The sequence below is a fragment of the Cygnus atratus genome, chromosome 1 (assembly GCF_013377495.2).
Source record: "Cygnus atratus isolate AKBS03 ecotype Queensland, Australia chromosome 1, CAtr_DNAZoo_HiC_assembly, whole genome shotgun sequence".
NCBI classification, from domain to species: domain Eukaryota; kingdom Metazoa; phylum Chordata; class Aves; order Anseriformes; family Anatidae; genus Cygnus; species Cygnus atratus.
The window spans coordinates 24,101,740-24,127,905 of NC_066362.1; the positions used below are offsets into that span (position 1 = coordinate 24,101,740).

At 36.2% G+C, this 26,166-nt stretch overlaps 1 protein-coding gene across 12 annotated transcripts in view; it reads left to right on the forward strand.

Moving 5' to 3' along the window:
* Window positions 1-26,166, forward strand: part of CADPS2 (calcium dependent secretion activator 2) — a 312,131-nt gene that overhangs the window by 187,906 nt on the left and 98,059 nt on the right. For 8 of the 12 annotated variants that reach the window (XM_035559395.1, XM_035559401.1, XM_035559404.1 and 5 more), the window contains exons 9-14: window positions 4,222-4,288; window positions 10,824-10,932; window positions 12,070-12,273; window positions 16,003-16,011; window positions 18,492-18,628; window positions 22,335-22,522. In XM_035559395.1, coding sequence (XP_035415288.1) covers window positions 4,222-4,288; window positions 10,824-10,932; window positions 12,070-12,273; window positions 16,003-16,011; window positions 18,492-18,628; window positions 22,335-22,522 — 714 coding nt within the window. The remainder of the gene's footprint in view (window positions 1-4,221; window positions 4,289-10,823; window positions 10,933-12,069; window positions 12,274-16,002; window positions 16,012-18,491; window positions 18,629-22,334; window positions 22,523-26,166) is intronic. The other 4 variants (XM_035559397.1, XM_035559403.1, XM_035559399.1 and 1 more) reach the window with 1 other exon arrangement.

Sequence of the window (26,166 nt, forward strand, 5' to 3'; positions counted from 1 at the left end):
ATACTGACTGAGTCAAGATGATATAGATAGCATTTTTCCCCAAGTGTTTCTGTATTTTGTAGTAGAAATGCAGTTACTTGTATTTTTATTCGTCTTCCAGAAAAAAAAAGAACTTTAAATATTAATTAATTAATTTATTTTTTTTTACCATAGTGTAGGCATTGTGAGGTATAATCAGGTAAATCTGTGTCTTAAAAATGTGTCTTAATACAATTTTGATTTTTACTGTTTAATTTGGGAGTGAGGGAAAAGAAATAAGACAGTATTAAATAATGTTCAAGAAAACTGTAGAATTGCTTTTGAGATTGTAAGTCTTTGGAAAGTGATTGTGTGGTTTGTACATTTGGATATTTGGATGACCTTTAACATTACTAGAAAAATGGGTTATAAAATCTTTTCATTGGTGTAGCACTTAGTGACTCAACATGCATGATCAAGGTCCTATTTTCTCTGTGCTGCAGAAAAGCAGATATAATAGTCTTAAGTTACTGGAAATTATGTGAGTAATATAGAAAGACTGAAAAAGTAAGGCAACCAAGCATATACATACAGACTATGAATATACTTTCTAATATGTACAGGTACCAATACAGATGTTAAGTATACATATTTATTAAAATATTAATATATTTTTAACAGAATAGAAGTCTGGCATGTATATGTATTGCTATGTACATCAGAAAACCGATCCTTCCTAACTGCTTGTCAGTCTACTCATTACAAACTCTGCAAAACATGGTCTTAAAGAAAAGTCAAAATAAATCTACTTAGTAATAAGTGATGACTATTCCAGTGCCTGGGTACAGGAAGACCGTCTCAGTGTCTTTCTTCTCAGTGTATGGCAGAACTGTAGTAAATAAAAAATTATTTCAGATTATCACAATTTTAGAAACCAAATTAAAGAGAGAAAAATTGTAGCAAATGGTGTGGTTGGTTTTTAGGAATGTGGTATTAGCTGCTCCTGAATATCAGCTGTTTCTCAGTGTTGGATGGTGTATTTTACCTAGAGGCAGGCATAGCATTTGAAGGAATGGCTGTTGTGTGATTCTTATTGCCACTGAGGGTATTTAAAATAATCTGAGCAAATAATGCTATGCATCTTTTGCATGTTTTTTTTTTGTTGTTGTTTTGGCTGGAGAAAGTGAACAAGGCTTGTAGGTACATAGAGATACACATATGGGTAGAGAGATAGCAGGCTGCAACTGTGTGCTTATAATTATGAGAGGCGGCTGTGCTTTGTGGCACTGATGTTAACTGAGACCCGTGAAAAAAGGCGCAATTCCTCATCTTAAAACATTCCTGAGCTTAGTTCTAGGACTTAGTTCACTTCTGAATCTGTTAACTTCTTAATTTTCTGCTCTGGCTATGACACTTAAGTGATATTTAACCCTGGAAACTGGCTTTTATAGACTTTTTCTTTTATAAATGCCAATTGTAATTTCTACAGTTTGAAAAACTAGCTTTCTGTAGTTTCTAGATATTGTCCAAATTTAACAACATTCCTAGGTCCTTTCCTTCCCGTTTATTTCAATGGAAAAACGAATGGAAAAGAGAAGCTCAAACAGGATTTTGGAGTCTGGGAATTGGCTCCTTCTGGGTATGTGAGGCTTAAGTTAAAGCAAGTATTAGTCTCCTCATCTTTCAGGAGCTTGAACGCTTGAAATGAGCATTGGATGTTTCTCTTGTAAATAGCTGAAATTTTCTGCATCAGAAATCACTGTCACCATTAGAGATGGCACTGGAAGAGGGATTAATAGTATAAGATTATAGTTGTGTGTTTATAGTGATTTGCAAAACCAAGTGTCATAAGGCTTTGCACTTGTATACCAAATCCCAGTGTTGTGTCATGAATGGTATCTTATTTGTTATCTAATCTTATATAAGATCATCGGATTTTAAATTTAGGTAGTTAGTGTTCCACTTCTTTGTTTTCCAAGGAAGCTGTTATTTAACACTCTAACTGGAAGTGAAATCACTTTCAATTTGTAGGAGGAATAAAAAATGCACATTGGTGTTTTTTTTTGTTTTGTTTTGTTTTGTATCCTTTCCTATTTTATAATTGTGAATTTCCTGTAACTTGTGACAGTTCTGCCTGTACTGCAGAACCATATGTGGTATATCTTACATGAAAACTAATTTAAAAAGCAACATTTTAGCTGAGATGAAATGTTCTTTTTAGGCCTCTTATTTTAAAAGCACTTTTCCATACCAGGCTCAGTTAATAATGAAAGGGAATGAATTTAAACCTGACATTTCTAGGGCTGGATTATTCATTTTCTGCCATGTTCCTGTCAGTACATAAAGTCACTGCTGCTTATGATACTGACATTGGTCTCGAGTAAGAGGAATTCACTCTTAGTCTATGGCTACTTTACAGTAATTTAAGACATGGCAAGATGGTGAGAACATGGTCAGGATATCTTTGTACTGTAGCATTTGAGGACTGTGTATTACTGTCAGTTGGTCTGTGCGGTCCATGGGGCCATAGTCCTCTGACATTGGTCAGAGGAAGCTATAGGATATTCTGAGTGGCAGAATCACCATGTAGAACAGATCAGACTGAAAGCTGAGGGAGCTCAAAGACCACCTGTAGACCCTTTTTGTTTTCTCTCCCGGGTCATTTATCTTCCAGGCTGAGTGGAATCTTGTCAGCCATTCCCCCTCCACCTGGTGGCAGTAGTGGAGAGATTAACAGGGGCAATAGCAAAGTGATATGCTTTGGGTAAAGTAAATGTTCTGACTCTTTTGAAACACATATGAAAAGCACAACAGCTCATATTTTGTGCAACAATATGGACCTGTCGCTCTGTAAGGTAAGTGCTTCTTTAATTGGGAAACATTAGAAACTTTCAAATAAACTTTATTAATAGCCTTTGTTTGGTACCCTTTCTGACATAGTCCTTGCTCCACTTATTCCTTTTATTGAATTTAAAATAATCACGGAATTAAGAAATTAAAAACTGTATGGCAGGATCTGGACTGATCAAAGAAAGCTACATCACATGGTAATCCATCAAACTGGACCACTGTACAGCTGTCTTTTCTCCCATAGAGGCAGAGTAACCAAGCAAGGCAGAGTTTGAGAACAGGTGTAGCAGAAGTTGAAGAAGGGCAAAGTGTCTGGGGCTTACTAATGAGGGAGCCTTTAATTAATACGACAAACTACCACGGTTAATGAGAAGCATTATGCTGAACATTCATGTTAGATACAAGTTTGTCGTTTGTCCATGATATCTAAAGTGGGAAAGAATGTGCTGCAGATCCATCCCACCAACCATCTCTAATCATGGCCATTGTAACTTCTCCATTATATATGGCATAATAATGCTAGCATCTTCTGGAGAGTGCCTATGAAGCCAGCATTCATTGATCTGAACAATTTGGATCTCTCTTTGACCCACTGAGTTGCACTAGATGCCTTTGAAAGAGGCCAGCCAGTCAGAAGGGATATCTCATAGGCTAACAACAGTGTAACACAACCAGAGTGCCAGAAAAAAATGTTACTATTGTGCCATAAAACTTGCTGCAATTGTTTTGGTGATGAGAATGTTTCCTCTACCAGCAAACAGTATTGGCATCTGTAGTTTTATCTTATCACTTGTTGATATTCCTGACTACAATTTTTGGAAAATTGCCAAGATGACAAGGAGTTTTTTATAATCTGAGTCTTTATAGTATGTTATTATATTGGAAATAAGGCTCTTGTTTACTCTGGAAAAAAAAATAATCTTGTTTGCTGACATTTTGTTATTTGAGCCTTTTCCCAAACTGACGCTGTGACTGACTTCTCACAGACTAGAGAAAGACTAGCAAATCTATAGAAACCGAGTGGGGGAAAAAAAAGAAAAGAAGAAAGAAAAAAAAAAAAGGTTGGGGAGTTTAACATATCTAACATACAATATTTTGGTGTAATCAAAACTTAAAGCTTTTTATTTCAGAGGCAATTCATAAAATGTAAATGATGAGCAGATTGGTCTTAAACATGAGATCATTAGCTTCTGCTTTTTTTTGTTTTATTATTAAAAAGCCTAGTTTTGAATGAAAAGGGATATCTGTGCGTTTTTTGTGGTCTGAGTAAACAGAAGAAAAAATCACTTCTTAGATGTGACAACACTGAAAAATGTCAGGTACAGCAAGTGAATACACTCATATGTATTACAGGCTCATAATATCACACTTATTACTAATGGAAAAAAAATCCTTTTATTATTTCCTTTTCAGATATTTGTACGCTCTAGGACAGAAGGTTTGGAAACGGTGGAAAAAGCGCTACTTTGTTCTTGTTCAGGTTAGTAGACTACCAGGAAATCTCATTGAAAAAGTGGTCTTGGACTATTTGTTCTTATGTATGGTATCTGAAACCATTTATAGATCACCATCTTCGGGCCATATATGCAGCGCTATTCCAAGGTTTTTACATCATAGACACTTACCAGGATATATATATATATATTTTAATTTACATATATATATGTAGTAAACAGAAACGTCACTGAATTTTCCATATATAAATCAGTCCTAACCCAGAGCACTGTTTCAACTGAAACCTAGAAATTTCTGAATATTGTTGTGAGCTTGAAACATTCCACTGACAGCTTTCTAGCAACACTCAATTTAAAATAGTTCTATTTTTCAAGTGGACTGTACTTACTGTTGCATTTATTCTATCTCAACACATATTTCCTGCCTTTAAAATTAAATAATTGCAAAGATTAGTTACTAATAAGCACTTTTTCATATATTTTTTTTAAATGCCGGTTTTGTTCTTTCTTGCACTAAAATCTAATTATGTGGTGGTTATAGAAAATCTAGGGCAACAATTGTTCCTAACCACAAAAATGTGCTGGGCTGATAATTCATAACCTTTTGTCCAAACCTAGTGCTGTGTTTTCACATGCGGATAAATAGCAACATTAACATGAGGCTAATACAATCAGAATAAAAAAGCAGATTTTATTCGAGTTGTCAAAACTGGGAAATGAACAATTTCTGTGAATCTTTGGAAAAATCAATATTTTCTGTTTGTGCTTGTCTTCACCTTACAGTTACAAATTTGACGTTCTTTTGAGTTAGTTCATAGAACAATGTTCTTCTGTGTCCTTTGTTTTGTTGATAGAAAAGTGTTAAAATGTGAGTCTCCGTTAACGCTGTATGAAGCTTGAAGCCTGTTTACAAGAGTTTAAGAATGAAGGCTTCTAAAACAGCTTTACAGAAAGCCTGACCCCTTTCTCTACCATTCTGTCAGTCATATTCACCTGGTCTCTTTCCTACTCCTAAATCATGAAAATTATAAGGATGTTAAAAAAAAAAAATGAACAAGATCTTAGTAAACCTGAAACGTGAGAGTATTTGCATGTTATTCTTGCTAAGCTTGTTGTCAATACAGTGTTCTCTCTGGCTTCAATGGGAATTGGCTTGGATATTGATAATTAGTGAGTAATGGTTGTAAAGTTGAACAGGACTTCAGGTTGAAGTCATCTGGAAATCATTTTGGCTCAGATCTTACCAAGGTTTTTCTGAGAATAGGTCAGGTCTTCTTGTGACTTAGTTACTAAGATTTGCAAAGGTTGAGAAGATCTCTGTATAGGATAGCTGTTAAGGCGTGGATGTGAAGGCAAAATAACTTACCAGAAAAAAAGAAAAACTTACCAGAGTTACCAGAAAAAAAGAAAGACTAGAATGCTTACTTATCCTTCACACTCTTCTTTCACACTCCTCCTCCTTTACATCCTCCCTTTTATAAAAAGAAAGACTTTGTTCTCTTCCTCCAAACCACAGCTACCACCTGTGTTTTAAAGTGCACACTGAAGAGACCCATGGTCTTTGTGTGTAATATGGAGCTACCTGTGAGAACAACCAAGTGAATTTTAGGTATCTTCTGTTTCCTATGCTGAAATTGAAATACAGAAAGAGAATATTACAGGAATTTTCCAAATGTGATGGGGTTTAGACATCTATTTCATCTTAAAGCAGCTACTAACTCAATAAAGCTATATCAAAAGTACTGTGGCAAATCAATATTTACTGTCCAGACAGCTCTGGCTCATTTATATAGTTTACACGGTACACACACTGACAATAAGTTGAAGTCAATATGTGTGAAATAAGCGTTCAGTAATGAATATTAGTCTGTTGTATTGATATACCATTGACATATTGATGATTCTTTCTCTGTAGATTTTAGCTTTTAGCTTATGTTGGTAAAATATTAAGGCCGTGAAATTCAGTTGTAAGACAGAAACTATCAGTATGATACACATATGCTTTGGAAATTTAACTCAGGTGTGAAATTAGATGAATAAAGTTGATTTTTCAGAAGTGATGTGAGTAATGTGCATCTTTGTTATTGCTACATGTATTGGAAGTTATTAGTGGTGTGTGAAAGAACAGCTCGATGTTATAGGCAGGTTACGAAGTCTAGAAATTTTAACCTCTTCATTATATTTGCTTTTCTTCCCTTTACAATCCAGTCACTTCTCTAAAAGGTGGTTCATTTCAAACTAGAAAGTGACAAGGATATTACATGTTAGGTAAGAAGCCTCAGCTGGACATGCTGTGTTTTACTTCATTTTTCGTCTGATGATAACCTTCCTTCGGTAATCTAAATACAGATTCACTTCTGTAACTTTAATTTCATTTGTTCTAATGTTTGAAAAGTCAGTCATTTGCTTAACAGATAATTTTTTTCTAAATTCCCCAGCTATGCAAGCTAGTTCTTGCAGCTGAACTGTCCATTAATGTCCTGTAGCAGGGACCACAGTCAGCCTCCAGGTTTTCAGTAAGAGGTCCTCCTGGCGCACTGAACAGGGTCTTTCTGCCCCGTGGGAACATCCCCTAGCATCACTGTTCAAAAATCATTTCCAGATTGCTGCCTGTATCTGTCTGTCATGCACACACAGGTTTGTTGTCAGTTTTCCATTTTGTTATAAAGTAGGTAAAACATCTCAAAGTCAGTTGGTCAGGTTGGATCCCTGGAAAATTATGAAATGCAGTTGTAGGAAGGAAATTTCCTTTCCTCCTGTCAAGCATTACTATTTAAGAAGGTGACTTGATTAAGGTTTTTGGTTGGTTTTTTTTTTGAAAATGTGTTCTACATAATTGTGTTTTGCATACCTGTTATTCCATGGTGTACTGATATTCATTTGCTGAATTCTAAGGAGAACAGCTTCATTAACTACTAGAAATACACCTGAGAGCAGACACAGGTCTATTTAAAAAAAAAAAAAAAAAAAGTGTTGTTTTAGACTGTGCTGACTTCCTGTAATATCCCTGTAATTCTGTGGTGAAAATACTTTAAAATGTCTCAGCAAATGATGAAGTGTAAGACTGATTTTGATGTCAATATCTCTTAGCAAGTTATTCTGTTAAAAGAATATATTTGAAATATGTTTTTAGAAGTAAAATCAACAGCATTATAATTTCCATAATAATGGTAAGATTAAAAATGAACAAAGACACATAGCCCAGATTTTCCACAAACTGATCCTCAAAAACATGCAAAAAATCTTAAAAAATGGGATTCCTGTGCATTTCCACAAGTATGTGCTCACTTCGTTTTTGATGGCTGTTTATTTATATAATACGGTTGTACAGCGTTGTTGACAAGAAAATGTAGGTGATGTGGTTGTCTGCTAGGCTATTTCAGTCAAACTAATAGAATAATTTTAAAAAGTGTTTACTGTAGTATCAAATTTCAAAAGTTAAATAAGTCGGTTCAGTTTGCAAGAAGGGGACAGGAGGGAGCTCTCAAGAAATGCAGTGATAGCTGCGAAGGATTTAGAGTTGTGTGACTACCCAGTGTTCCCTCCATGGTTGTGCATGAGGGCAGGTAAGATCATTGGGAATATAGATAGGTAAATACCAAACAGTATTGGAGGTGATATTTCTGCTGGACCTAGATCTAACGATATGGTTAGGGCTGAGCCTGTGTCAGGGCCCTGACGGCATTAATGGCCTGAACTGTCCCTGCCCACCCGCTGGGGCCTCCCCCACCCTGCCACAGCCCAGGATGCCATTTCAGCATTCCCAGCCCCAACAACACCACAGTGGAGCTGGTCTCTAGCTCCCAGTAACCCTCCCCTGCCCAGCCGTGGGCCCTAGTGGGACGGGCCCACCTATGGGACTACAGCTTGGCCAAGTCTTGGCCCATCCCAGTCTCCAGAGAGGTGCCTGGTGCCCGGGGATGTGGCTGCCCCAGTGCCCTCAGCTACCCTGCTGCTGGTTGGGACTGGAACAGTCCCTGGCCATCAGGCCCTGCCCTGAATGCGACCCTGGAAGTGACTAAAAATCTTTAAACCAACATACTGTTTTCTAAAATACGTCCTACGACTGAAAGCAAAGTTACGGGCACAATGCTCAAACAATGAGGTGCAAATCTGTAGTATATGTTATGCTGGAAGACAGGCTGGCTGATTGTAGTAGTTCCTCCTAGCCTGAAAAAGTGAATTTCTAAAAATGGTGGGCTAGGTTGTTTCTTGCTTTTATTTACAGCCTTGTACAGCCCACTGAAGCAAATGTACTAAGCTCAAGGTGGAAAGCTGTCTCTCAGTTTTAGTTGCCTGACTTTTAACCATACTTGTTGCTCAAATTCATATCTATTTCACAAGATGAAATTAGAATTAGTTACTTTAAATAAAGTAGTTTATTTGCTATAATTTTGTACATAGTATAATATACATTATAGTTTGTACATACATATAGTGTATGTATATATGAAATGTCCTGTAAAGCTACTTTAATTAATGTAATGGAATACCTTTGTTAGTTTGTGTTGGCTATAGGCTTCTGCTGTAATGCTGGATATGTTAGTACTGCATTAGGGTCTTCACAGAGAAAGCTATTACACTTGTTCCTTTTGCTTGTGCACACTGGCAGAGGACATTCATTCACTATATGGTCTATACACATAGTGTAGCATAATCCTGTTTTCCCAGGGATTCTCAAAATGAATTTTACAAAAAAGTCACGATACTTAAAATAGCACATTATTATCAGAGCATTATGCCAATAATAATCTCGCACCTTGTGACTTTCCATAATTGTCAAATCTTTTTCAAAGAGAGACAAAAATCTTCAGTCACGGGCAATTGAAGTCACTGGATTTTGAGGTGGATTAGTGTGCAGTCACAGCAACAACTAGTGTATGAGTGACGCTGAAATCAGCTGTTGAAATTTTATGTCAAAAAGGATCATTCCTGGAGTTGTAGCCAAAGCTGTAGATCTAGGTGATGATTAGCTGAGCAGTCAACAACTGAGATCAAGACAGTCCATTGTCTGTCAGACAAGCTTCTTGCGTATGCTTGGATCCTTGCATAATTTTGCAAATTTAAGAAATTATATTGTAGTTCAAAACAAGTTAGATGGCCAGACATCCTACAGACCCTGGAGAGAAGAGTTTTGGAGGCCTGTGTAAATTCATTTCCTTAAAGTTTCCAGTGTTTGCAGATTTACGAGCTCTTTTTTCTGGCAGTATCTCAATTTTGTTTCAGTGACTGCTTTTTCTCCCTCAGCTGTAAGATTTTCTCTTTATCTTTCCAATCACGTTTCCCTCAGCTCTTCTTAACACTTTCTATTCTGTCTATAGGGTCTTAAACCACATGATGGCAGATCCTTCTCTTAATGTTTTTTTTTTTTTTCCTAATTGTACTTGATCAGAAGGAACTTCATGTTGTTCATGACTGTGAATAGAGGTACAAAAGATGCAGAAATTAGACTATAAAATCAAACTGATGGTTCTGATACTTACCTTCTCTATATAGAACTGGCTAGTTTTGTGATCACCTTTCCAGCTGCATGATAAGGGTTTTGGCAATCCTTCTGCAAACAGTATGTTTATATATAAAAGTCCTTTTTTTTTCCAGCTTCTTAGAATACAGGACCTTTTCTCTCGCACAGTAGGCTAACCAGTTTGGTTGGCACCAAGTATTTTCCCTAGCTGAACCTGGTTTACTTCTGTTGTGGTTTAACCCTGTCAGGAAGCTTAGTACCATGCAGGTGCTTGCTCAGTCTCCCCAGGTAGAGTGGGAAAGAGAATCAGAAAGGTAAAAGTGTGAGAACTCATGGGTTGAGATAAGGACAGTTTAGTAGGTACAGCAAAAGCTGCATGTGTAAGTGAAGCAAAACATGGAATTAATTTGCTGCTTCACATCTGCAGGCACATGTTCAGCCACTTCCAGGAAAGCAGGGCTCATTGTGCCTGTTTCTTGGGAAGACAAATGCCATCACTCCGAACATCCCCACTTCTTCCTTCTTTAGCCCAATTTTTATTACTGAGCGTGACACCATATGGTATGGGATATCCCTTTAGCCAGCCTAGGCCAGCTGTCCTGGCTGTGTCCCTTCCCAGCTCCTTGTGCACCCCCAGCCTCCTTGCTGGCAGAGCAACACAAGAAGCAGATAAGTCCTAGGCTCTGTATAAGCCCTGCTCTGCAACAACTAAAACCAGTGTGTTATCACCACTACTTTCACCAAAAATCTGAAACATGGAATCATACAAATCTCTATGAAGAAAATTAACTCTATTCCAGCCTAAACCATGACAGCTTCATTTCAATTTTGCATAAAGTAACAGCCAAAAATATGTTGTATTTCAGAAAACTGCAAAGAAATGTGTTCAGAGCTTTTTCTTTTTTTTTTTCTTTTTTTTTTTTTCCTTTCTTTTGGCAGGAAGGGGAAAGAACATGAAGTTTTACACTGTAAATATTTATGAAAATAAAATGTTTTTTGTTTCTTCAGCACAACTGAGATCTAATTTAAGCAGTGGTACATGTATTGTGCAACATTAGCTCTGGAACTGAGCAATTAAGAAGTTCTTTCTTATTCAGGTTAGCCAATACACATTTGCTATGTGCAGTTACAGAGAAAAGAAATCTGAGCCTCAGGAACTGATGCAACTGGAAGGATACACTGTGGATTATACAGCTCCTCACACAGGTATTTTTCATGGTTTTGAAGTACAATATGTTTGTGTAAAATAGTCAATTGACTTTGTTCATTTTGATTTAGTACTGAAAACCACCAAGGCTATTTTTTTCAGCATCTGAAGGTTTTGCAATTATTCCTCTAAGATTTTCTGGAGTGAAAAAATCATGGTTGTAGAAAGAAGCTTGTTGTAAGAACAATAAATTCACACTAACGTTGCCTGAAACATTATAAAACCACATATGATACAAGGAAAAGATAATGAAGTCTAGTCAGTCTTTCCCGTTTCTCTCTGTTTTTGATGGTGGAATCTTGTGGCAGCGTGAAGTATATTCATAAGTGATTTAGAAAAGGATGTGAATGGTGGCAATGATTGCTAAAGATAAATTACTCAGAGTAATAAAGAAAAAAAATGACAATAGCAGAAAAATCTACACAATTTAGTAATAGGTTGGCAGAGGGAAATCAAAGTTATACACGTAGAGAAAAATGATTCTACTGTATGTAAACACCGGAGGGTTATGAATTAAGAGACCTCAAGATACTGTAGATTGATCTTTGAAAATGTTGGCTTAATGTTTAGAATAATTGAAAAGCCAAACAATGCTCAGAAGATATTTGTAAAGCTAAGGCAATGTTATGTCACAAAAAATTCCCTGGTTGCAGCCACGTTGAATGTTGTGTGCCACTCTGGTTGTTCACTCACAGAGTAAAGTACTCATATGAGAAAAGGTACCAAGGAAGGAGCAATAAGGTTGATAAGAGGTATGGAATTGCTTCTGTTTAAGAAAAGATAAAGTAACATCCAGCTATGAAAATGATGCCTTGGAGGAGAGTGTGTTAGAAAAATACAAAATACCATGTGAAAGATGAATAAGAAATAGATTGGAATTGAACTAGAAATGGAATAATGGAAATATGTTCTCGCTTGACTTCTATAGTTGATTCTACTTATATCACCATTTGATCCCTATAGCTCTAGATATTATGCTATTTCTAGGTCATAAATACCTATCAAATGATTGACCATCTCCCCCCCCTCTCCTACACACACACATGTGAAAACCACTGATTTAATGTTCTTAATATTGATGGTGATTTAGAAGTAACTCAGACTTACTAAGATTACCTTCCTGTTTCCTGTTTCAGGTCTTCAGGGTGGTCGAATGTTTTTCAATGCTGTTAAAGAAGGCGATACTGTAATATTTGCCAGTGATGATGAACAGGATAGAATACTCTGGGTTCAAGCGATGTACAGAGCCACAGGTCAATCTTATAAGCCTATTCCTGCAAGTCAAGCTCAGAAGATGAATCCTAAAGGAGGAAATGTCAACACTGATGTATCCCCACTTTGTAAGTTGCTTTCTTTTTCTGTTGTGGCTTTGGTTTTGGTTGTAGTTGGTAAAATATGTTGTGGCTCCCTCAGTGAAGTTCAATTAAGCAGAACTCATTCACTAGGGAAATTTGCCAAGCAGTTTGTTGTTATCTAGAAGCTCTTTAACTCAGATTATTATTACCAGCACGGGAAATCCTGACTTGGAGGTCATTATTTTTATTATAATCCATGAATATGCAACAATTAGCTTCATCTTCATTACAGTTGACCCACATATTACCATGGAGATGGTGTTTGGTGTACATTTTATTTTTCACTAGTCTGCTAGTATAGTGTTGAATAGAAAAGCGTCAATTTATTCTCAGGATTTTATAGATTTAGGTCAGCTTTATCACACACTTTATGTATTAGCTATGTAAAAATTGAAATGCAGACAGTACGTTGTAAGTTGAAATGTTCTAGATGGGCCACTAGAGTTTTGAACCCTTCAGTGTAATACTACACTGGATATAAAAAAAATAAACATAAATAAATAAAAATCCAATTTAAATTTTCCTTGTCATTCTTTAAGGAAAATAATTGCTTCAAAGAAAATCAAGGTAGGTAGCATATATTAACCGTTGAAATTTTCATATAATCTGTTAGAAAGTATTCTGTCTTGTAGATATCTGCACATAGGGAGCATATGATTTTATTGTTTCAGGGGCTGAGGGGAGCAACTTTTCTAACCTAGACAACTAATACACTCCAAGGATTTCTTAATAGCTATAAAATGTTTACAACATCATATGGCTGTATACAGTAATCCTTCCCGTGTCATCTATCTGTATATGTAGGGTTAAAGAGGAGAGACTGTTTTAGACTTAGTTTGGTTTATAATCTGAAATCTGTGGCAAATTGACTCAAAATCATTGTTCTCTGTCAGTCTGCTATCTATCACTCAGTTTCACATCCTTCTGTTCGCACTGTAATCTTTTATCATTATGCTACTAGATGACAGTAAAATGTGCTCGTTACACTGAGCAATAGGTATCCAAAATCCTGACTGGGTTGTAAAGAAAACTTAATAAAACATGTTTTATCTCGCAAAAGCACTGACATCTGTTGAATTTTTAATCTGAACCAATGTCAAAGAGTGGTCTAACTACGCACCAGAGGGGTGTGTTAAGGTGAAGTATTTTGCGTACTGTAAGCAACACTGCAAAAGCAGAGGTGAGGCAACACAAAGCCAAACATCTCTCTGGTCCTGTGCCACCATGAATTCAGAGATGGTCTCTTTGTGAAAATATCTACAGAGAAGAAGGAAAAGAAGCCCTTTTAAAGTTTTTTTAAGCCCATGTGCAGAATGTAAAATCCAATTTATTAAGTAGCAAAGTGAGTCAAATTCATAGCCATACATTGATATCACAAGCCGTCAATCCAATGATGGCAAAGTTGAAGACATTTCCAAATGAAACATCTAGCTGACCAAAAGTGCATTGCAGAGGGAGCTTGTGCAGACAATTAAATCGTCCATGTAGAGCAGTCAGTGTTACATAATCAAGAAGATAGTGCAGGCAATTTGCCAAACGAGTTAATGTTTTGGGATTAGTCATGGAAATATAACATTGATATTTTCAATCTATTTGGATAGTCCAATGACAAGCGCCATAAAAATTCTCTACCTATCATGGTTTAGTGGTATAGAAGTAAATGAGACACAAAATGATGAATTTTATATTTCTTTTATATTTTATTTTTATCACTTTGAATCTTTGAACTTTTTGTTGTTGTTGTTTTTGATTTTCTGGGAGAGCCAGATTATGAGTGGTATTAAGCTGCTGGTGTCATAATACTAGCACACAAGAAATGCTGCTGTTTGACCTTATGATATCATTGCTCAGATTTTGAATGCTTGGTAATGTTATTGTAAGGCAATTCTTTTAAAACAGTTCTGAGGTGCTTGTGCATGGATGTTTGATTTACTTGATCTTTTAAAAACAAACAGAAATAAAAGCTGTCTTCTCATTTTACATAGTTTTCTCAGCAGGCTTGGCATCTTTATATCAACAATACACTTTGCCACCTGTAAGAGTGGAATAACTCCACTCTCCCTGCAAGTTCCTCAGTTCCCCTTCCTGTCCTTGTCCTGCTTGCCTCCAGCTACTCCCCTTGTAGGAAGGAGAGGTTTACGCCAGCCTCCACCACCCACTCCTTAGGCAGTCAGTAAGTCACCTTTATCCTCTCCACCGTGCTACTCAAAAACATACGAAAACTGTCTCGTATCCTTCTCAAATTTGTCCTTCAGCAGAGCAGTAGCAGTCCATCAGTGTGCTATCCCCAGCTCAAGCCTTACTGGCCAGTCTGTTTTCTTATATTCTTCCACTTTCCATTGTCTGATATCTAAATGATAAGATTCTGGGGGCATGGATTATCTCTTTGGCCTGTGTTTCTAAACATGTAGCACTTTGGAGTCCTGGTGAATGATCAGGATTTGAAATGTTCCCAGGGTAAGCTGCCACTGTCTGTGGAGTAGCATTTGAAGGAAAGTAATGTATGTCTTGCCCATCTTTTGCAAAGAGTATGTGCACCTTCATCTTCATCCAACCAGTTCCAGCTTCTTCTGTAACCAAGTCATAGTGCTTACCCTCCCAGTCTCTATATCTTTTTGTTCCCTACAGTACTAGATTTCTTTCTCTACCTTCTTTCCTGCCTACCTGAGTTAGTTCAAATTGCTTCCACAGTGCTAAGACTCAACAGGGATGTCACTGGGAGCCACAAAAGGGAGGATGTCACCACTTTACAGGGCCAGTTTCTGCAGTTCACCCTAGCAGCATTTTGCCCTAGTAAATGCTACGGAAAATGTTTGCTTCTGGGCTGGAACAGGGCAGAGATGGTGCCTACTGATTTGCTTACAACTAGGAACCAGCTGTAAGCCTGGAGTTCTTGCTAGTCCCAATTCACTCAACTCTACGGAGTCCCTGAGGATGTGATGATTTTTGTAGCATTTGTAGCTGGGCTAAAATTGGAGTTTTCTTGCGAAGCTTGCAAAAGGCATATTCAGTATGCTGTTCTGCTAAGATGAATATGCCTGCTGAAAGAACACCCAAAGGGTTTACTAAAACTTATGCAATAGCTTTCGTAAGTTTTTACCATGGTTTCAAAATACACATTTGATCTAAAATACACCTTGAGCTAAGAAAATGGATAGTGTTTTGGCTAACGGTTTCCAAACAGTGAAATAAATGCACAGCCTGAAATAGACCATGTAACATGGAAGTATCAGCCAGAATCATGAGTTTGAGTTAGAGGCCACTGAAAGCAGAACAACAAATTCCTTTAAGAAGGGCAGGAAATTAATTGTGAAAAAAACAGAAGTATTATTGCCCCAGAGTTCTTCCCAATTCCCCTTCCCGATATTTCCCAAGGTTGAGAGAATGCTGAGAAGAAAATAGAATTGTATTTCTTTCTTAACTATATATGACAATATAGCACTCTTTTATGTCTTTTGCATTTGGTTGTAGCCTGAACAGGACATAAAAAGCTCATTTGTTTAGGTATTTGAAAAATACAATCATTCTAACCATTTTTAAATCACATTCATATAACATTTATTATTTCCTCATAATCTTTAAGTTCTTATATTTTTTTAATCCATTTTATTTCAAAAAGATTTATGAATTCTCTTGTATGTATATCATAATAGCAAAATAAGATGCAAATATTACATCAGATTTATTTTTCCATTATTTCTTGCTTGCCTACAGCAAGTAAAGGTAAGTTTTTAATTGCTTTTTCTGTTGTTAGACTATATTTGGTAACAGATATTCCGTTACTATTTGACAGTGTTGTCTGTTATGTTTGATTCACTTAGAGATGGTGGTCATTCGTGGGTCTTTCCGTAGAATTAAATGTAGCAAGTATGTGCATTTTAAAATAAATGGTTTTGCTTATTTTGCACAAATTATCTAACAAAATCCTGCTTTCAGAAGCTGTGTTGTATTTAATAGGTTGCCTTACACGTTCAGATTATCTAGATGACTCTATCCGAATGTTGAATCCATGTTTCATTTTCTACATGCAGTCTCCCAATTTCAAAAGACTTAATTTATTTTCAGTATTTACAGAGATTTTTTTTTTATGTATAGTAAAACAGAGAAAAAAAATCAAGCCAATTAAGAAAGATTTAGCTGTGAATAATTTGTACAGACCACTGCCAGAAGGAAATATTAATTCTTTTCCTTTTCTGTGATCTGCCTTACTTTAAAGGAGTTAATAAATCAGATACCCATGTAAGATGGAAAACTTACAAGTCATATAGAAAACAGTCACATATTAGATTGGGTTTGGAAAACTTTTAGGTGTGTGTATCATTTTGGAAACTGAAAATGTTTTCACATTGTAGTTTAGTACTTTCAGTAATGTAAGTGGTTTTGTTGATACCAGTTTATCTTTGAATTCATGTGTTTAAATATATTTAAATTATACTAATTAAGAGAAAGCATTTCATGTAGCTTTGTCAGAAATATAAGCTAAGCTTGTCATTAATGATAGGCTATTCTAATGCTTATGGAGATATTGTTAATCTGTGTAATCACATATGCTACTGATCCTTTAGTCATTAAAAATACATGCTGCTGTTTCTCTGGGATGATAGTCTCATACCTTACACCATCGATGTATTGTCATACTGTTTATTTGCTACATCCACCTTGGTGAAATCTGTCACATGGATGTGACTCTTGCTTTGACAATGCAAAGCCAAGTGATATGAATTAGTTTCTGCATCTTTCCAAGATGTGATGCTGCAGATCCTTCAGCTTGAATTAAATAATTCTCCCATCCACAAATACAGCTGAAAGTTGGACTTGACATGGATCAATATGATCTGGGGCTAAATTTCTAAATGTGACTGATTATGTTAGCATCATGCCCACAGATCAATATTGAGTTTTATTATGAACCTGACTCAATAATTGGGTTTAATCAATAAACTTTTGTCTCCTTTTCTTTAGAAATTTTAGTTTTGTACTATGCAGGTTTTCAAAACTGCATTTAGGATACACTTAGATCTGTACTTTTCTAGTAATGAATATAAAAAGACCTAGGTTTGAATTTAAAGGAACAAAGAGCCAAGACCCTATTGAAAGGGGAAGTCAATTTTTAAGTTGATAAGACTGTTCACCCCAATACAATCTATAGAATCCAAGACAGCTAATGTGCTAATACATAACTAGTCCTTTTGGGCACTGTAAGGCTTTTTCTGTCCATACTTGATAGATAATTCACATTGAGGATTTTGACAAAACATAGCATTAATGAAAGCAATCACTACAGCTTCTCTTTTGATAAACCCGCGGGGTTTAAAGGCGTTGAAAGATGCAATCTGTGAAGAACAATAAATTTGGGCCTTTGATTGAAGTGCCATTTGGGATGGTATGTTTTCTCGATGTATTTACACAAAAATGCTGCTCCCTTTTTCACTACTCTTTGCTTGAAGGTTGAAGGAGCTTTTTGCCATTACTACATTAAGGTTTCTCTCATTAAAAGCTGAGTACAAAAAGAAGGCTGGAAATGACCTAGCTCAAGCCAGTGTGTTCATTTCTGCTCCAGTTTGCCATTTGAGAAGTAGGCTTCAAGCCATGATGAATATTTCTATGAGTGGTACTTTGATCTGCAGTAAATATGCTCTTTCTTATCTATAGAAATAAATGCATAAACCTTTTCTTTTTCTATTTTTTTTTTCCAGTGGAGTGAAGAATATTTATTTGGCTATTTTGCTAAAACTGGAGTCACAAAAAAAAAAAAAAAAGAAATTACAGAACACATTTTTTGTACTTGCAAATTGTTTTGTGAATTGTAACATTTGAAGTGTTTGAAGACCATGTTTGGAGAATTATTTTAATGTCCTATGTTGTATTTTCAGGAAGCCTTTCTAAATTGTTTTGTTTCATCTGTCAGCGGGTATCAACTTTTTTTTCTGTTACATTCCATAGATTTTTATGATGGTAGAAAAATAATTCAATAATGCTATTTGTCAGATTAAAAAAAAAAAAGATTCTATAATAAGGCACTTGCAAGCACCTACTTATGTAACTAAGAATTGTACTTATGTAACTAAGAATTGTAATTTCTTTGCAATTTTTTCAAGAGACTTCATGTATTGAGAATTATACACCATGTTACGCTCGTATTTGTGAATCTGCACAGACACTCACATGTATTGCTCTGCACATTTTCTCCTTTGTATGAACAGATACAGACCGTGGTCAGAAACATGGCATGGAGGAGTTTATTTCTGCTAATCCCTGCAAATTTGACCATGCTTCCCTCTTTAGACTGCTTCAGAGGCAGACCTTGGATCACAGATTGAATGACTCCTATTCTTGTTTGGTGAGTATAGACTAGAAGATAGCTATAAAGAAGTGAGAAATAGTTGTTACAAAGTAGTCCTTTCTTCCTCCTTCATTCAATACCTGTGGTTGTAGTTGGAATAAAGGGTCCAATCGATTGCTTTCAAATTTGAAAATTATACACTTGCAAACTGCTGCTGTGCCACTCAATAGAAAGCAAAGAGACCCAAACTGTCTCTGATTTTATCAGTTGAAATTTGTCATGTCTTCTATGGAGGTCTGAATAAAAACAGAAAGTTTTAATAATGGTAAAAGCCCCTGGGGTAGGATTTACTGACACCTGTACAGGCATTTCAAGGTACAGATTCAGTTACCTCATGTCAGACATTTTCACCTATCTTGTAATTCTTCATTCTGATGGGCTGTGAAGAAGAAAAAAATACTAAAAGAAAGGAAGCAGGACCACAGGCGGTATAAATATATGGATGTGTTGTATTACCTGAATTGCAAGAAACAAACGGGAGTGTTATTATTAAACAAAAACAAGTGAAGGGGGATCTCTATATCAAAGACAGCTGTAAGAGAAAAGATACTGGCATAACATGCTTCTGCATTTGTAGCTGCAGTTTCCCTTTACTTTGAAACGCTTTCTGTTCTATGCTTTATGGGGTTAGAAGTTGAGGATGGGGATGTTTTTGGTTTAATTTTCAATAGGGAAAGCCAGCAGCAATCTTGTGGAAGTCCATCAGATTACACACACTTGTTAAACGTCTTTGTGTGGATCACATCTCATAATTTCCCAAGGCTTTATTTTTCACCTGATACTGTCTGAAACTGTGATCTCTTACTAAGGACCTGAAATGTCTCATAGCATACATTTTTTTTTTTTTTTTTTTTTTTTTACTTTACCATCCCAACAGCAACAAAAGAGGATAAATTTTTTTCACTACTTTTTTCCATTGGTCTGACTAGTCATGTAATACAAAAATAACGATGGGATTTTTTAGGATTGTTTGCAAGTGTAAAAAGGAGAAGGAAAAAAAAGATTATTTGATGACAGTTGCTTCCTTTTTAAAATACTGCCAGTAAGTATGTACAGAAAAAGTTAAAGGACTCATTTTCTGTCTGTGGGTTGCACACTGAATCAAAGAAGAGGCCTGAAGGTACATCTGTACAAAGTAATTGGCACTCAGAGAGAAAATGGTTAGCTTTCTAACAGTGCATTGGGGTCAAAATCTTTTTTTATAATAATAATATAGTAAGACACTTAATATAACCTTGAAATCAGGAACTTTTAGAAAAGGTTATGTGAAATACACAGTGCTATAGCAACCATAAAGCAGATGCATTTCTTATTGTTCTTTTTTAAATTCAGCTTTTAATAAGTAGAATGGGTGATCATTTTTTGTTAAATTGCACATTTAACTATATATATTTTTTTTTAAATTATAAAATTGAGGCTGTCAAGGTAGCAATAGAATACATGAATATATGTGTGATTTTTTTCCTGAACAGCTCATTTCTTATCATTTTTAGAAGAAGTGCATTCTTTTATTTCAATAAAATATAGATTAATCACACATACAACTTATAAAAATGTTAAGAATCAGTATTAAGCTCAGTCCTATATTCAACTATTATCTGACCTAAACGTCTTTAATTTAATTTCACATCGTTCTAGGTAGAGGAGAGTTCTTTCTTTCTTTCTTCTTCTTTTTTTTTTTTTTTAATAATCCAATTGAAAAAAACACATGCAGTTATCTAATACTCTGTAACATACAGTTGTTGTGTGCTTGTGAGCATTATGCTGGACAAGTGCAAGGAAGGCCTATATTTATAATCATTATAAACTACATTTATAATTTAAAATGACCACACTAAACAGTTTCCTATTTTTGCTCTCCTACCGAGTCTGAAGTTAAAATAATGAGTTCTTTAAAAAATTGCACTCTTGTCAGAATTTTCTGCTATGAGAACATACATAAATTTTAATAAAGGATTATTTGCTTTTAATTTGCTAGAAGTTGTCATGTACATCACATTCTATCACATTTTTCATAAAAATAGAGAGAGAGATCAGTGACAATGACTTTGATGACATACTGGCAGAATATCAATCACTGTGACCATTGTTTATTACATCAAGGATACAAATTACTGCAGAAATTCAGATAAAATCCTCTTTCTATCTTCTTTCAGCAGAATACCACATTTTCCAGCAAACACTTTATGTAAACTACAAAAGCCATTGCTACATGACTGGTTATTAGTTTAAAATGCTGAATACTGTCCTGGGTGCTGTAATAAAGCTAAGTGTTCTCTAGAAATATCTGAAGTCTTTTAAGGTAATGGAAATATTGACATCAAAAGAATGAATTGGGAGCAAACAAATTTATAAAATAATATTGAGATGTTTTTGTTTGCTAACTTGTTTGAAAATGTTAAATTCTACAGTTGGGAGAGAATATAAAATTTAGAATTTTGTCTCATGCAGTCTTTTAGTAAAGTTATGATATGGATGATCTTAAACTGAGGTGTATTTTAAGTATTTTTGGTAGCATTTTTTGCAGCTATTCTGTATAAATATTAAATATCTAAGCTTGCAGAAGTATTCACAAAAAATAGTGATACATAGTCTTCAGTTCTTAAATTGATGCTATAAATTTATGACTTACAAAATTGTTTTGCTTATTCAAGTCATTTGTACATTTCAGTTCAGGTGTTGCCAAATCTCTCTTAGTCATTTGGCGGAACTGATAATAGAGGAATATCACCACAATTAAGAAAAGAACAAAGAAAAACACCTGTTTAAAACAGCTATGCAGTAGCTATGGTTTTCCAAGCTTTATGTTTTTTTCTCTGCTGCTTTTTGGAAGCTCATTGTAGCATCTTTTCTCAAATTGGAAGACAAAGTAATGAAGGCTTTTCTGTTTTCCATTTCTACATCAAGAACCCATTTTTTTTTACACTCTGGGTTCCCTCAAGAGCAGTTTTTGGGATGCAAAGGTGTCATGTCTTTGCCAGGGTTACGCCATTCTGGTCTTATCAAGCCTGTGCCCAAAGAAGCCCTCTGTCAAAATAGTTCCCCAGCATATCGAATTACCAATAAAGGTCAAATCATTTTCAACTTACTAAATCAGATGGCTTTCAACAAACTACGTAGCTTTGTATCTCTTGTAGTAATGCATGCATATTACATAAGAAATGGAGTAATGGTCGAATTGTATTTCATCTGTCAGTTTAAAGTTGCAGCCACGCAGAACTGACCATCCAGAAACAGTATTTTAATCATCCACGTTGGTTTGTCTCACCATAACCCAAATGTTCTCTCTTAGCTTGCAATTAATTACTTTAATAAAGTTGATTATTTTATAAGGTTAATTTATTTTGTGTCAGGCAGCTAGGTTATGATATCATCAAATCTGTACTGGACTTTGGATGTATTATTACCTTGTTTTGATCAACCATGTATTTCATAGTCATGGTAACTCAGAACTGCAAATAGTTTCCTGACATTTAGTCCTTTCAGCAAGAGTTTTATTGTTGGATCTAACTTCCAGTGCTATCAGCATTAGTCAGGTATAAATTATTTTACTATAAAAAAAATTATGTAATGCACATAAAAATACATACTTCTGTTCTTTGTTTGATTTAAAAGTTGTGAGTGGGAAAAGAAATCTCAACATGTGTGTGTTTGTGTTTTTTTGTTTGTTTGTTTTGTTTTGTTTTTTTCCTTTCTCTTTCAGGGTTGGTTTAGCCCAGGTCAAGTCTTTGTATTAGATGAATACTGTGCTCGCTACGGAGTGAGAGGCTGTCACCGACATCTTTGCTATCTTAATGAGTTGATTGAACATTCAGAAAATGGTTCTGTCATCGATCCAACCTTGCTCCACTACAGTTTTGCATTTTGTGCTTCTCATGTTCATGGTAACAGGTAATTTACTGCTAACTTTAGGATGAAGCAAAAGTATTTCTACACTCTTGTATTTACCAGACAGAGAAGTTGCACACACCAGAAATTAGTTCATGAAAGTTTCTTCAAGGATCTTTGGGGTTGTGTACAGATTACATTAATATATATATATATATTTTTTTTCTTTTCTATTTATACTGTCTTAATGCAGTGTGTTTTCTTGGACGCTCTATAGACTGATTCAAGTCAGGATATCATCCTGAATTCTGCATTTGTACTGTGCTAGCGAATGGTGTTTTCAGTGAACATTTTGAACAATTTTGCAGTATAAGGGAGGCTTTGACAGTTTTTCAACAGTCTGTAGCTGGCAACTTATCATAGAATACTCAGTTCTTCTGACTGTGCTACTACAAGGAGAAAAAACATATTGGGAATGTGGTATGACCCCCATCCAGGGGGAGTTAGGACGCTTCTGTGATTCTTTCCACACAAGGAATAGGCTGGATCACTGGTCACAGTGATGCTCTTGTGATGATTTTTCCTTCCTCTTGATAGTGAAAGATTTGTTAAAAATAAATTTGTGGATTTTCTGTGCTAAGCGTTAGAAGCAGTAGCACACATTCTTTAAAAGAAGTCTTTGCCTCATCTATGTCTTATTCCATGTTGTGATGGAGCTAGCTCTGCTGGGTGTTGGAGATAGGAAATCATGGAATAACTGAGGGTAGAAGGGAACTCAGGAGGTCTGTAGTACAACCTCTTGCTCAAAGCAGGGTCAGCGGTGGGGTCAGACCAGGCTGCGCAGGGCTTTATCCAGTCAGGGCTTTACCCATTTTGAACCCGTCTTACTTCAATTAGTTATGGATACATTGTCTGTTATCCTCCTGTCTTGCACCACTGGAAGAGAGTTTGACTCCATTTTCTTGACAACCTCCCAGTAGCTGCTGTTCAGTCCTCCTAGGTGCCACCTGTCCTCCAGGCTGACCAAGCCCAGTTCCCCCAGGCTGTCCTTCACAGAGCAAGTGCTCTCTCCCCTAACCAATGTGATGGCCCTCCCCACTGAACTGGCTCCAGTATATCCTTGTCTTTCTTCCCTGTACTACACTGGGGAGTGGGATGGGCAATCTATCAAATTACAGGATGACATGTATTTGCAACCTACTGTGCATACTAGATTTGTAAAGTGACATAGGAAATATGTTTTTAAAGTTCAAAAATAAGAAAAATAATCAATCACCCTCTCTCAACTGATCCAGTCCTGCCACAAGGGAAAAAGCTACTCACAGTCCCAAAAAGCAGTTCCTATGATATTTCCAGTAAATCCCCAAAATCAAACCATGGTAGGGATGAGGGGAAAGAAAGGCTTTGTTCCCAACTTGTTTGCTTATCTTGTCTTGCAGCCAGTCAGTCGTGGAGGCTGTTTTACTCATCCATGAGCCAATAAAGAAGGGACAATCCTTAAAAAGAATATTGTTTCCTTCATTGGCTTAGTCAAGCCTGCTGTCTGTGAGAACAGGATCTGGGCATTTGTGACCTGAGTGGTTCGGCAGTGGGAGATTTTAACATTATGTAATCTTTAATTATAATATCCAAAGTTTAAATGCTTTGGAATGTGCCTGCAATATTCTCAAGAATCTTGACGTTCATACTGGTAAGTTAGGAGATTTTCTGGCTTTTACTTGGTCACCTATTCTCTGTAAAAGCACGCTTCTTTTGTCAGTTCCTGAAGAACCTGACACATTCGTATTTCCTATTGAGTCTAAGTCTTTGTTGTTTCTAGCCTTTTTATTACTGGTTTCAACCTAACAAGACAAACATGCAGTGATAATTGCTCAAGCTTATTTCAAGAATTCAAAAGGAAAGTAGATATATTTCTTTTTATTTCATAATTTAAGTGAAGGACAACAGTGCGTGCAGTGCACGAAAATATCTCAGAGAGCACATCATTTACACAGTGGTAAGCACTCTGTTTGTATTCTGTCTATTCCTTCTGTACAGATACTCCCTGAATAGCATTATGAGTGTTTTAGGAATAAAAGACGTGTTGAACAGAGAGGGTCTGACTAGAACTGAGATATTGTAAAAAGGAAGAAAAAAGAAACATGAAGAAAGAAGAAAAGTAAGTCAAGGACAGAAGCAGACACACTCACTGAGGATGACAGACACACATATACACTCATAATACATCCACTCATTCATCTGCTGCAGCACTAAGAAATAGTAAAAGGGAAAAAAAGAATTTCGCAGACAATGCATGACAGGCCAAAGTTCTAGGCTGATCCATGGCGTTATACATCTTAGTTTTATAAGTCAGGCTGAGAATTAGAAAGACGACATAACAAAGACAAAGAGCTTTATGCTCTGGGCATGATGTATTCAATGTATATTTCCCCTTTGCTTCACAGAGGGATCTTGGACCTTCCACAAGCCTGAGAAAGATCATCGAAGATGATCATGAAGTCAGGTGATAGAGGAGCATGTGGAAATGCAGCTGTGTCTACAGTTCAAATTAGCAATTTCTTTTAAACATGAATTTTAGACTAACAAGCAATCTAGTGACATCAGTCAAATAATTAGATAAAGGTGTCACTCACCTTCATGATTTCTGGTAGCCTGATGAGGATAAACTCAGGCACAAATCAGAGATCTGCAAAATATCCTGGGGCCATACCAGGACATATGCTGGGCACACCAGTGGCTACATCTGATTTATTAAATAAAGCTGGTGAGGAAGAGGTCTCATACAGTGGACCCCAGCTGCCCATTAGTCACAGACATTCTCTGAGATACCAGGCATGGTTGCGGGATTGCATGTCTGCTCCCAGCAGACACTACCAACAAGGCTGAATCACCTTTGACTCTTTCTACCCTTCATATTTCTTCAGAATTCTTCCAGCGGATTTTGAACCCTCAGGTATCTCCTGTGCTCTTTTGCCACACCCTAGGACTTGAAATATTCAAAATCTGTTTCATGCTTCAGTAACACCACTCTGGCAGATGGTAACACAATAGAAAGGCTCTTATTTCAAAACACCTGGAATAAACACACAAAAGTGAATTGTTGTCCTAGATTTTCAGGGGCAATAACTAACGCGGAGGAGACCTGAACTGAGCTTTGATGTAGGCTGTGTGCAGCAGACCTTGTCACCTGCTCTCAGGACCAGAGAACAGTCCCCAGCTGTTTTCTTTCCTAACTGTGACAATGTTGTAGTTCACAAGTTCTGACAAAGTTATCAAGAATACTGGTACTTATTATGTCTCTTATGCCACTGTTGTTGGTTTAGGAGCAGAAATGTTTATGCAGGATTGACCACAATGTGCTGAGACCTAGACTGAGAAATCCAAGCCTCATTTGTGCCTTCCCTTTCTTGCTGGGAAGAACATTATGACTATGCCAACAAACTGCTTACTTAGAAATGGCATTTCTGCTTTTGTACATTGACATTCTTAAGAGAGACATTCTCTTATTAAATAGCCAAACAGCAAAATCTTCTACTAAAAGAGCGGCCTTGCTGATTGTTTAAATAGAAACATGTCCTTGTTTCTGAATCAACAGATTCCTTTTCCTCTAGTAAATAAAATCAGATTTCCTTGGTTGTGCTTCTGCGTTGTGTGCTGTACCTTTACAAAAGCATTTCCTTTGGTTCCTCTTTGCAGCATTTGTCTTC